Source organism: Myodes glareolus, chromosome 3, assembly GCF_982192425.1.
Source record: "Myodes glareolus chromosome 3, mMyoGla1.1, whole genome shotgun sequence".
Classification (NCBI taxonomy): domain Eukaryota; kingdom Metazoa; phylum Chordata; class Mammalia; order Rodentia; family Cricetidae; genus Myodes; species Myodes glareolus.
Window position 1 is genome coordinate 38,962,808 of NC_142028.1, and position 13,969 is coordinate 38,976,776.

The 13,969-nt window shown below is 45.6% G+C and overlaps 1 protein-coding gene across 3 annotated transcripts in view; it reads right to left on the minus strand.

Moving 5' to 3' along the window:
* Positions 1-2,073: 2,073 nt before the first annotated feature.
* The window catches only part of Lmcd1 (LIM and cysteine rich domains 1), a 61,052-nt gene continuing 49,156 nt past the window's right edge, over positions 2,074-13,969 (minus strand). For all 3 annotated transcript variants that reach the window (XM_048438536.3, XM_048438538.3, XM_048438537.3), the window contains 2 exons: positions 3,561-3,776; positions 2,074-2,681 (listed from right to left, as the gene is read on the minus strand). In XM_048438536.3, the coding sequence (XP_048294493.3) occupies positions 2,523-2,681; positions 3,561-3,776 (375 nt within the window). In that variant the 3' untranslated portion in view covers positions 2,074-2,522. The remainder of the gene's footprint in view (positions 2,682-3,560; positions 3,777-13,969) is intronic.

Consider the following 13,969-nt stretch of genomic DNA (forward strand, 5'->3'; position numbering starts at 1 on the left):
TTTATCCCTATATTTCCAATACAAAAACTGGGCATTGAATAAATTGACAAGGCTTCCTCCATGGGGCCTTTGTTCATGATTTCCATCTTTAACCCTTGATCCTTCTCTCTCTTTCAGATCAGGGCCACTCATGCCAGGTCAGCTGTCATAGGGGCACCTTTTCTATTCTCTCTCTCTCTCTCTCTCTCTCTCTCTCTCTCTCTCTCTCTCTCTCTTTAACATTCCTGACTAGGCCTAGTCTCTTTTTATGTGTGTGAATCTTCCTTCTATAGCTTGTATAGTAACTATAGTTTCACGTTGACTGTAGATGTGTTTTTCTGAAGCTGGTCTCCATAGTCTGTAAAATTCATGGAAGAAGTGGTCACTGTTTTTGGGGGAGAGATATGCCCTGCACACAGGACAAGGACCAACAACCATAGTGCATATTGAACATTTCTAGGATGGGTGGCTAGCTGGCTGCCTGAGTAGACGGCTGGCTGGCTGGCTAGACAGATGGATGGATGGATTGGTAGATGGATACGTGATCATTCTTCTGTACTCAGGGGAAGTGCCCGTGAAATGGATGATGGAGCATCCTGTAGGACATGTGAACTTCCAATAGATAATGGACTTGACCTTTAGGTACCCAAAAAGGAGGGTAGTGGGTGGAGTTTGTACCTATGTAAGGAAAAGAGGGAAGTACTGTTTTCTGAGGCTGGAGATTGAGGGACCAAGTTTCTGAAGGTTTCAAATGCTATAGTTGAAGTCTGGTTCCTAGGATTGAGAGCAAAGAGGTGCTCTGAACTTGTGTTTGAGACAGCACAGTAATGTTCAAACCCAGGGGGATGGGAGAGATGTGCTGAAGGTGATACCCACAGCTGTAGGAGAAATCCTAACAGTTTCATCAGAATTGGAAAGCACACAAACGGACTGGGGCAGATAAGAGTCAGGGCAGCAGATGAGAAATTTTAAGGAGAGTACTGATGACTGGATCGTGCACCCCTGGGGCCAGTGTCTTTTTCATTCTTGTATATCTGGTAGAAAAAGAAATGGTACTTAGTAATTGTGGGAAGGAAATAAATTTGAGGACTGAAAATACTCAGACCATAAAAGGGAGATGAAATCACACCCCTCGAAATTTGTATTTGGCTCACAAAATGTTCACTTGGCAACATGTGAAAATTGAGATATTTCTTATAAAAATGCTGTAGTTTAAAAGATTTATGTTTGTTGGGCACCATGTATGTCCCACCCACTGGTTGAGCATAGGTACCTTGAAGATCATCAGCTCCAGTAACCCGCATGCCTGAAAGGAATGAGACTGTTCTTCAAGTAATTCTCAAATTCTCTCTCTCTCTCTCTCTCTCTCTCTCTCTCTCTCTCTCTCTCTCTCTGTGTGTGTGTCTATCAGATTATCAAACAAGGCACTCCATGGGATTGGAATTTCGGAGTCTTATCCTGGGAGAAGGAAAAGACTGAATGAAGTCTGATGCCAGCCAGGGAGGGAATCTGTCACCCGGAAAGATTTCACACAGTTCAGAGATGACTTGGTCTATGTAGAGTCAGTGATGATGCAATAATGGGTGGGGCCATACCTTGGCCAGGGCTGCTTAGTTATGCATGCTCCTTACATCCTATTTAAACCCAAGACTCTTCTAAGTACCCCAAAGATGGATTTTTTGTGGGGAATTGCCAGATCTCTTTGTTTTTTTCTATGTGTGGCCAAGTTAAACAAATTTTCTTTTTATGTTTTTTATTATTAATTTGGCTTTTTAAATTGGCTTATTGAGGATGGAAGGGATGGCTGAGCCTGGTTTGTTAGCGTTGCCAAGGCAGGCCCCAATCCTTAATTCTAGTAACATTTTTACTTTTAGGGTACCATGAAATATGGATATATGTTCCTATCAGATATTTGAGAGTATGGGAAGAGCAATGGGAGAGAGGAAGCCGGTATCTGATATACACACATCTTATAGTATTACTATAAGATTATTATTAGTATTTACTCATCTCCTGGAAGTATCAGCTCAGGGTCTTGGCGATAACCACCTTTTCCAGAACCAGTGTCATGGTGTAAATAATTAGACAAAGATGTGGAGTGTGAAATTCATAAACCTTTTATTGATATGTTTACCATGCCAACAGCATTGTTTATTGCAGATTCAGATTCCACTTGAAAAAGAGGCAAACAAATGAGAGTTGAGATCCCATCCTGCCCCCTAGAGAGATCCCTTGTCCAAAGGAAAAAAGCACAGCCTACAGCTACTTCATTGGATCCCTCAGAAATGCATTCTGGGAAATTTCTCCTAGGGTTCCCTTGCAGGATACCAGTGTGTCTTTTGTTAGCTGCAGTTGGGAAACAATAAATTCATTCTAAGACTTCTTAGAATCCCTCTGGTTTCAAAACTATGGACCCCCAAGGATCTACCACCACTCAACCTAGAATATGCACTGCTTGCTGACTCTTGTATTCGCCCCAGAGGACTGACGGCTTCAGTCTCCTGGTGGGATCCAATGGACTCTGGCAGTGGGTGGGCAACACTTCAGGAGCGTTTGGACTTGCTACAAGTGGGGCACAGGAGCTGGCCCTTGGTGACAATGTATGCACGGCCACTCAGCAGCTGCTCACAGCCCTCACAGATGAAGTGCTTCCGATGCCAGGCCAGGTCTTCCACGCGCTGGTAGTCTTCTGAGAAGATGATCTGGAGAGAGAGAGAGACAGAGGAAGGAAGGCATGACTGAGGTTCTGGCCCGAAGTAGAGGCAGTGTGTAGGGGATAAATTGTGGGCTAGTTTAATCCCATCCCATGTTGTACTGTGACCTTTAAATGCCCCCGCGAAGCACTCTGAGATGATCTGAGGGTCATGGCCATGTCTCAGTTTTTCAGACATGAAAAAGAAAATACTCTGCTACAGACAGGTTTTTATTTATCTGTCAGTGAAACTTTTGGGGCAAGTCCAGAGGACAGTTATTTTCTGAGCTGGGATTAAATAACTCGAGTGACCCTGGAAGACAATTAACAATGAAGAAGCAGACAGTGGCCGTTTCCTAAGAACAAAAACCCACGGGTGGTCTGTTGGACCCAGAATAAAGTGACACCCTAGAATAACTTCAGGAGCTGAGAAAAGACAGAATGGAAACCCGATTTAACAGGTTTGGAGCACAACAGGATGTGAGCCTGAGTTGTCACTGGGGCATTTGACAGTCTTGTGACTTGGCAAATTATACCACCTCTCTGTCACTCCACTTAAACATAACCGAGCTTAAAAAATGCTATTGTTTAAGCATTCAAACTTGATTCTTCATACTTGCAGGGCAAGCAGTTGACTAGCTGAGTTATCAGGGTGGTCCTCCTATAGCCAAACTCCAAAGGTCTGAGTTTGTAAGCATGTGTCACCATTCTCAAATCAGGCCCATTTTGTAGATGAGAAAATTGAGGCTTTGAGTACCCAGTGAAGCCTACCTCAGTTTTCTTAAAGAAGATCACACTGTCAGTAAAGCCACACCTATTTGCCGTGGGGTTGCACTGCACAGCATGGCCGCCCCCACTTGCTCCCATCAGCCTACGGACTAACTCTCACCTCGTCACAGCCAGAGCATCTGGGTCGTAAGCTCTCACAGTAGTGGCGGCCGCACCAGGGTGCACCATCCTTCCAGAAGTAGATGAGGTCGACCAGTGGCTCCGAGCACTTGATACACACAAAGCAAGTGGGGTGCCACTGCTTGTTGTAGCCAGCCCTGTCGGCATAGACCACGGGGCTGTCAGCAGGGGCCGCTCCCTTGCAGAGCTCACAGGCCTAGAAAGGATATCAGAAAGAGGGACATGTGACGTAAGTTTGAATCCCAGTTCCACCCTCTCCACCTCCTGTGTGACTTTGGACGAGTTAAAAGACTTCTCTGTTCTTTGGTAAGTGGGATAAATATTTTTTCTGTCTTTGGAGGGCTAAATAAAGTGACTTATCAAGCCCCGAGTCTCAGGTTGATTAGTCTCACCACCCTTTGTGTCATTGGAGTTATTGAGAGTTTCACAAAGTTTTCGTTGATGAGGGAAACAGTGATGGATAGCCACCTTAAGAGAAATGAAAACAGTGGACATTTAGACTACTTGCTTCTTCACAATGACAGAAAAAGCTTATATGGTGTGTTAGCATATACATTTTATGCCTGAAAACAACTGTGTTTTCTAAAACAAAAAATTTAGTGAAAGGAACAGTTGAATATCTTTTAAATAACTCACGTAAGATGGCTGGATTCTCTTAACTACTCAAATGTTTGTATGCCTTGTGCCGTTTTGGTTGAAAACTGTAGAGGAACTGCGGCCTCACTCTGATAAGTTGGACTAGGAAGGGAGGAGTATTTTAACAGCCGTCCAAGAAAACAGGATGTGCGTCTTTGACTCTACATCAAAATTTAACAAGTGCCTTTTCTCAGAAGTTAGTCATGGACCTGAGATGGACCCTGGGTAAGGGAGCTTGCTGCCAAGCCCAATGACCTGAGTTTGACCCCTATGACCCACACAGTGGAAGGAAAGAACCGACTCCAACAAATTGTCCTCTGATCATACGTGTGTGACATGTATGCTGTGGCACATGTGTGTGTCCCTCAAAAATATCAACAAAAATGTCACCGCATATTGTATAAGGCCACAGGAACCCTTCTTTTTGCTCAACTTTAAATAGATTTCTTGCCCTGCATTGTCTTCTGATCAGCTTATTGTTCTTGAATAGTTTGAGATTTACAGAAGAAAAAAAAAGCAGAGAATTCCCACACCACCCACATTCCGTTTTCTCTGTTCTTGATTGACTTGTATTAACCAGGTACCTTTCTCAAAGAGCTAGTGGTTAACATGTCATTGAGGAACTTCATTAAGGTAGCGTTAGATTTCATGTGACCTCTTTCCTCTGTTCTGGGACACCACACTTAGCCTTCTGTTGCTTTTGCAGGCTCCCCTTTGGGGGAAGGGGTGACAGTTTCTTAACATGTCTCTGTGTTTGTGGAACCTTGCCAGTCTGAGAGAGTCATGGTCAGATATGAGGTAAAAATGTGAGTCAACTGTAATCTGCTTGATGTCACTGTCATGGGGTAACACTGAGATGAGGACCCCAAAGGCCAAGCAGGCTCTCCTCACCTGCACCAGGGGCATATGCTCTCCCTATGCCTCCTAAGGAGAATTGCTGACTTTTGCTGAAGTTGGATGTTGATCTTGACACCCTGGCTGAGACTTGGTTGTCAGGTTTCTCCACAGCGAAAATGTCTTTCTCTTTCCATTCTGCCCTCTTTGCAAGAAGCATACTCCATGTTCGTCATGTAATGAACCCTCCACTTTCTCAGGGTTCAAGTAACTACATACACTATGTGGAATCATATAAAACTTTGACCTCACAGGTTCGCCTAAAGGTACTTTGAGAACCATTGCTTGACATATCTCCTGGATTTGTGAGTGCTGAACAGCATTTTTCTTACATACCCATCCATCTATCAACCACTCTATCCATCCACCCATGCACCCATCCATCCATCCACCTATCCATCCACCCACCCACCTCACTATCCATCTCTTCATCCATTCATCCTTACACACCTCCCTTTCTTCCTCCCATATTTGTAAGTTTGTCTTTTTCATCCTCTCAGAAACGGGAATTTGACAGACCTACAACATAAACTCCCTTAAGCCATTTTAAATCTTCTTCTGCTCCCCAAAGCCCCAGGATAATGATGGCTCTCATGTCCTTAAGGCACATCTGTACCCTGCCGTGTGCTGGGGATGTTTTGCCTATTATGAATAACCTCGCACATACCTGGCGGTTGTTTCTGTGTTTGGAAAATGGTTATTTTCCCTTTCAGAGACTCCTGTGCCTCTGAGAGACTCGGTGACATGCTCAGCGATGCACAATTTTCAGAAGACAAAGCTGGCCTAAGAACCTCGCCAACCTCCTCCACAGTTAGGTCTGCGGACTGTGTGCTGTGGTTTTTACAGCTGGGGTCAGCAAACAGCTGCCTGGGCTGCTCCAGTATAGCCAACATTTTATCCTCAAAAAGAACTCCACTTCCCTTATTATTAGACCTAGAGTTTTAAAAAGACCCATACTTAAGGGCTACATTTTCAATCGCATGAATAAAAATGTCATGGAGATTTGTTTTCTCTCTTGTGTAAAATGCTCACAAGGTGCTTAATTTTGGCGGTTGGCTCAGGACCCTACAATGTTTGCTGTCTTTATTTTTTTTCTTCAGATGCTAATTTTAACTTAATAAACCCTGTCAGCCTCACTCCCAAATATTTATATTTTGCCATCTTTAGATGGGGAGGTATATGTTAAAAGTCTACTGTAGGGACTGGAGTAAGAACTCTTACTGCTCTTTCAGAGGAACCAAGTGTGATTCCCAGCACCCAGGTCTGTTGGTCACAGTTGCCAGTATCTCCTGCTCCAGGAGACCTTATGCCCTCTTCTGGCCTCTGCAAATACACACACACACACACACACACACACATACATATGCATAAATTAGAAACAGAATTAAAAATCTACTATACTTTGGAATCAGAATATTCCTTACAGGCCCTATGTTAATGGCTTGGTTCTCAGCCTACGGGTATTATTGATGAGAGGTGTGGCCTCATAAGTGATCAGAAGGATGTGGCCTTGAATTCGGAATGGTGGGAAGCTCATTTCTTAATTGCTCTGCTCTCTGGTCACCATGTGATGAGCAGTTTTGTTACACCACCATGATTCATCTACACTCACCATGATTCGTCACCTGACCATATGCCCAAGGTGACAAGGGCAGCTCACCATAGGGAGAAACCAAGGAAACTGTGATCTCAATGAACATTCTTCCTTTGTTAAGTTGATTCCTCCAAGTGTTTGTTAAACTAACAGAAAACTGAATAGCGTGAACACTATTCCTATCTTATCTCTTTTAGTGATCTACTCAATATACCCTTGTACACCAGAGAGGAAATAAGAAGTAAAATGATGACAATTAGGAAAAGGAAACCAAGTGGGACCAGGGAACATAGCTTCCTGGAGCACAGTAGGTGCCGAGTTAATATCTAGGCATGGAATCTGGATGGATCTGACGTGGACCCTCACTGCTTGATAACAGACTTTAGAACATTCTAGTTTTCCAGCTTCACTCCTCTCCATTGATGAAAGTGAGGATCCCCTCAGTTAACTGAAAATGCTCTACCTCTTCTCATGACCGAGTGCCACCAGCCTGGGACTCATCAGAGGGTCAAAATCATAAGTGGCCGTCAGCTCTAGTCTCACACGCTGCCTGCTTTGCCCACTTGGGCCCTGAAAACCACATGGACAGGGCTACTGGAGCACACGGTGCATTTTCTGTCTGGCGTCTACGTTTGTAGAATGAAATTTCCAGTCATTTCCTCCCACACGGAAGGGACTGAAGGGACTTACTGTTGGCTGACCACACGCCAGATTCCCAGATGTTGCTTAACATGGAAGGAGAGGACAGGGATAAAGGAATGGCCTGGGGATGCTGGGAAGCAACGTGGTGGCACTCGGAAAGGAGCTGCTGATATGGGCAGTTGAGTGGGTGCTCAAGAGTGACCCTGAAGTGATGTGGTAGATGGAAGCTTTATTCGGGAGGCAATGGGGAACCACTGCAGGTTCTGGAGACCAGGAGAAGGAGGGGGGATGCGATTTGATCTGTAGGCTAATAAGTAGGGCAGGGAGCAGGAAGGGAGAAGTCAGTTTCACAGACCTTGGTGGCAGTCTGTCCATCCGACATGCTTTGTCAGGTCCCTGCCTGAGGAATGTGCTCTCCGCCATGATTTTTGGGTGGCAGTTACTACCCTTCACCAGCTCTTTGTTTTAGCAAACGTCATTGCCCATTTGTAAAAACACATAGTGTAATGAGCCCCTTCGACATCTTTCTGCCTCTGAGTGGCCTCCTCCTCGTCTTCCTCCTCCTTCTATTTCTTCTGTCTTCTTGGTTATCTCAAAGGCTGAGGGCTCTGGGGTTGTCTGGGTCTGGCAGTCTCATGGGCTCTCAGCCACCAGGAACAGGTTGGCAGTGAAGGATCAGATCCTACACCTACTTGTGTGCTAAGATCCTGGCTTCCCCGACCACCATCCTTGGTGAAGCTCCCAGCTTCTCAACTGTTTAGGGTGGCAGGGAGCCAAGCCCTGGAGTCAAGTGCCAACATGATGGCTGTGTGACTTTAGGTAAGCTAGCCTCTTTATGTCTCAATTTTGTCATCTGTCAAATAGGGGCAATGTTAGCAGCACCAGCATTTTGGGGTTATTGTATGAGTCCAGTGGATTTACTGGGAAGTTTGAAGAGCTCATTTACTGTCCAAACTGCTTCCCTCATAGAATAGAAAGTTGAGGCTCAGAAGGGTTAAATCACCCCTCCCCACATAAGATGACCTGCCGTGGTAAGGTCAGGGCTGGAGCTGGCTCTCTGTTCCCATGATGCTATACCACGTGGACTTGCCCTGGATGCTCCTCCCATTCTTTGCATTTCCTGTGCCCCTTGTCTCCAGCTGAGCAAGGTCAGAACTTCCACCAGGCTGATCGTCTTATGTCACAGTTCCATGCCCGTTGACTCTTAGCCCTGAGCTGTGGTCACTGCTATACTTCTCAAACCCTGCCTGCTGGAGACCCTAGTGACCAGGCTTATCCCACCTCATGTCCCCTGGAGGGCTTGCAGCCACACACTCCTTCACTCCCTTTCCCCATAGCCATTGATTCAGCAGGCCAGGAATTTGCAAGGTTCAAGAAGATATGGGTACTGTCAGGGACGGCACGTTGAGAAACCACCATGGAATACTAACACCTGAGTAAGCTTTGTGTAAAGTTTGCCCTGTGGCTTGGGGATTACAGGCTAATTTGATTTCCTGGGGAGTTTACATTTTAACACTTTCCAAGTAAGCCCATTTGGCTACTCTTGGACTTTTTGGGAAAAGAGGTGGTACAGGAAGGCAGAATTTCCTTGGTACTAGGGTAAAAGGCATCCAGGAAGTCATTTCTCTTGAGCCTGTCAGCTGGATTTTGCTCCTGTTCCCAAGTGCCCAAACTCAGCTCGCTCGTGAGAGTGTTCCCAGTTGATGCCAGAGAACCTTGTCTGCACAGCACTTTCCCCTGGGACAGGGGATGTGGGACAGAACTTTTCAGAGGTAGAATGAGTAGGAAGGAGGCTTTTATCCATCCCCACGACTTTCTATGACTTGCTCACATAGTGTAAGGTGTTTAGTTAAATAATCAAAAGCAATGACTCATGTTTATAATCCCAGCACCCAGGAGACTGAGGCAGAAGAATCTCCACAACAAGCTAGAGACTAGCCAGGGCAAGAGAACAAGTAAAGGAATAGGAACCCCCACCTCCCCCCCCCAAAAAGCAGTCAAAAATGAGAAATTTTGAGTATTTTGTGCTTGGGCCTAGGCAGTGTTTAAATATCTGGTTTGAGAAAGGCATGGATGATCAAACAAGACTGTAGGTAGCTGAGCCCTTAGGTCATGGGCTCCTTGCTTTGGGATGTATTCAGATCACACTGGCATAGCCTTAGATACTCTTTCAATCAGCATGATATCCCGAGGAATCATGTCCCAGCCTAGTGGAACAGAATGGGTGAAGTGCCACTATATCACATTAAGCAAGAGAGTGGTCCTCTTCTTATGACAAGGTTAGGTAATTGGGAGTGGAAAATATAAGTTGCTATGCACCCAGCACTGTCAACTATCAGCCTTCTGACTCAGCAACATAGTTCAGTAGAGTCTTGGTGTTCACTATTACAATGGTATGACTGACCAGCAGCTGTGCCCTACTGCGCTGCCCAGTGCCATGAAACAGTACCCAAGAAGAATCTGGGAAAATATCAAGCTTCAAGACTCAATGTCACCCAAATTCCTTCCCCTTTTTTATGACAGTGTAAATTTGTACAATCTTAAGCAGAGCTGCCATAAGTTATGGATCACGTATGCAGCTTTTCCTGGACTCTATTTCTAAAGACACACCCTGAGGACTCCTGAGAAAACAGAAGTTACAACATCTGGAAGCTTCCATACCAAGGTGATCATCACATGGAGAAAGTAGAGGAAGAGTCCCAAGGAGACCCTGCCCGACCAATCTAGCTGTGTGTTTCCCCCAGTGCAGTCCAAACATAAGCACAGACCCCTGCCCAAGTAAAGATGAGTGGATAGAGCCAAGATGTCCCTATGGAGCTCTGATCAAATGACTGATCTGAGAACAAGAGGGACCTCATTGACATTAGACACTTTGCCAGGACGGCTTGCTCTACAGCATAATGAAAAAACAATATCGAATACATGGAGTCATGTGGTTACGCAAGACACAAAGTGTTTCAGGTCATAGTAGGTTCAGGACAGTGGCCAAGGACCTTGCAACTATTTAGAACTGTATCTAAGGACCAAGGTTCAGAGGGACTCATGGGCACAGAAAAACCTCTGTAGCTACAGTGATCTCTGCCTTGGGCTTGTCAGAAGCACATCCCAACCTTTCTGTTTCTCTCCTGGAAGGCTCTTATCCGAAAGCCTACCCAGTCTAAATCCAGAGAGCCTCGTGAAAAATCTTACCATTGCACTCCAGTAAATATTAACACAAGGCCTTGAATTCAGGCACTGGCTTCTCTCCCATGCAAACACTCAACAACTTATTTATAAACAGCATCTCCCATGTCCTCTTATGGTGCTTAGTCCCCAGCTTTGCCTCTCAGCCTTGTGTCTGACAGATGGTACCACTCCCCCCACTTTTCAGACCTGGCATCGTTTCTGCAGGCTTAGCTGTCTTGATTTCTGTTTTCTTATGCACTAATCTTCCCGAGACCACAGAGGGCACTGGAGGAGCACATTGGGTGCACAATGGTTAGGGTTCCAGGCCTGGAATGTGGTCAGTATAATGGCTTCATTCCTAGGGAAGCACAGGGAACACTGGGGCTCGTTCAAGCCTCAGTAATGGTGGTCTCTGGCTTATAGGAAACTCGTTACCCATGGTGGCCACTACAGCTAACAGCCTTTTTACCAAGAGTGTTTTCTTGGAGCAGGTTGCAACTATGGGGTCTTTGCCCATGGAAGCTAAATATCACTGAGATGGGCCTGAAACACATAAACTTACTCTCATGAGAGAAATGGTAGTCTGCATTTATTCTCACAGAAGCTCGAGGACCGGCTTGGTATAGAAAGCAAGCTGTCTGCTTCATAGCTGAGCAGGGTAAAGTGTTCAGTGTGTTCTTGTCACAGGGGCCATGCACAATGTCTAGACCCAGGGACAGTGGATGCAATGTCCCATGTTCCTGTGCAGTCTATGTGGATGCAGAAAAATAAAGAGGTTGGAGAGATGGATCAGCAGTTAAAAGCTCGGCTACTTTGGTAGAGGAGTTCAGTTCACAGCACCCACATAGTAGCTTACAACCATGTGTAACTTTAGTTACAAGGGATCTGATGTCTTCTTTTGGCTTTGACAGTCACTAGACACACATGGTGCACATATATATGTGTAGATGAGCATCTATATACATAAAAGTTTAAAAATAAACTATTTTTTATAAATAGTTATAATAAACATAAATATATATATATATGTGTGTGTGTGTGTGTGTGTGTGTGAGTGAGTGTGTGTGTGTAAAATTACAGGGTAATTTTTAGGAGTAGATAAAATGACTTGGAAATTTCCTGGAATGGTACCTGACATAACTTAGGCACAGAATGGCAGCTCACAGATTGTCACCTGTTGATCACCATCACCAACATCATTGGCATCACCATTTCATCATCATCACTAGGACCATCACCACCATCCCCATCATCATCACTGGCACCATTATCATCACCATTGCTATGGTCACCGCCATCTTTATCATCTACACCATCATCATCATCACCATTCCTATGGCCATCCCCACCATCATCACCAACACCGTCACTAACACTACCATCACAATCAACATCATTGATTAGCCTACGAAATCAAAAAGCAGAAGAAAAAAAAGGAGAGACAAAACTCAATTAGGGAAAAGCTGAAGATGTTTTTTTTTCTTGCTCAGGGTTAGCAAACTACATTTCTCCATGGATTAACTCCAGACCACTGCCTGTTTTTGTAAGTAAAGTTTTATTGGCTCACAGCCAGTCACTTGTTTAGATAGAGTTTATAGCAATGTGCTACAGGGGCTGAGTTGAGTAGAGGTGACAGGGACTGTAGGGCCTGCCAACTTCTATATATTCTCTTTCTGTCCTTTATTGAAAATAGCTTGCCAGTGACTGTTTTAGTCAATGGAATATTATGCAGCCCACTCAAAAGAGGGAAGAAAAATGACTGTAAAAGTCACATGGTCATATGGGAAAGTATTTATAGAATAAAAAGTGGAATAAAGGGATTTTTTTCCTTGGAAAAATGATCTTTTTGAATTTCATTAAAATATCCCCACTGAGAAGGAAGCAGGCAGAGACTGAGGAGCCTGGTTACCACGGTGATCTTGAGGGCTGCTCCCAAGTTCCCACCCATGGGTACCTGGATCAGAGAAGCTGAAGGGACCAAGGTTGGCTGTGGCTTGGTGATCTTACATTGATCTCTGCCACTTTATTCCAGCTCGGAAAAAAAGCAGCCCACAGAGAGGCTGGGGTGGCTTCAAGTCCCCAAGCAGAGCAGGCAGGAAAGGCAGCCAGCCTGCACAGCCCACAAGCCAAACATCTGCTCCGACAAAGACTTGGAAGTCCCTTGCCCACAAATATGTCCCTTCTGGGCTGGGCCGCAGCCTGAGCTGCCGGCAGCTGTAAGTTTCCATCCGAAAGGCCGTCCTATGTAGGAGGGTGGGGTCCAAGGCCTCTGTGCCTCCCTTTGCATTTTTGTGGGGAGGTGGAGGAAAAAGAGTTTGCCTACTTCTGGCATCCCATGGGGTATCTCGGGATCTTAGGAATACATTCTCAGGACTGTGGGGAGCCTCCATTCCTCTTCATTGACTCTCTGTGGCTTGAGGTTTAGGGATGATCACCTGACCTGAGGAAGGGACAAGGTGATGGCGGGAGTGGTGGGGGCCTGTGCTAAGAACGGTCGGCATCAGAGCGGAGAATACGGAGAGTATGTTTCATGCTCTGTTCTGGCATCCTCTTCCCTTTCTTGGGTTTCAAGTGTGGGATGGTGGAAAGGCGGAAATGCCTGGGCACAGTGACCATGCCTGGGAACCCTGTATATTCAATTTCTGAGGGAAAATTCACTGAGCTCTCTAAATACAGCGAAGCTGTCTGTGGAGCAGTCAGCAGTCAGAGCAAGCAGGCTGTGGCCCATCCAGCACAGACATGCATCAATTCTGTCCTGCTGGGAGAAGTGAGGGTTGGGGCTTGGAGGGTGGGTGAGGGGCTTCCAGCAGACTGGTAGAGTCCAGCATGTTGCTGGAGTTCACAGCCCTCTGGCCAGAGCTCCAAGATGCTCCTGAGACCCATGAGGAGGAACTTGGTCTGGGGTAGGGTGTCCTTCTGCTCTTCAGCACACAGAGAAAAGGGGCTCATTTTCCCGCAGGCCGGCCTTTGAGGGGTGTCAGGTGCTGTGGCTCACTCCAGACATTAGCACTCAAATGTATTTTCCTTTCTAGGGGGCTCCTCTTAGGACTGCTCACACCACACTGCTAGTGATGACAAGACCTGGGTTCGAATCAGCCTATCACTCCTTAGCAAACTACCATGACTGTGTCCTAGGCTTCTCATCTGGGAAATTGATCTGACAACCTCAATCTGTCTCATGGTCATCACAAAGACTTAATGACATTTAATTGGCCTTGTAGATTTGAAAAGTTCTCCAGAGGCAGTTTAGAAAGGACTCTGACATGACATTCCTCTCTGAGACTGGACTGTTGGGGGTGGGGAGAACTCAGCAGCTTAATGGCCATTTGATGTGGGATTCCAGTCTGTATGCTGTGAATATGTTTTATTACCTTTGGTTAATGAAGAAGCTGTTTTGGCCTATGGCAGGGCAGAATATAGGTAGGTGGGAAAACTAAAGTGAATGCAGGGAGAAAAAA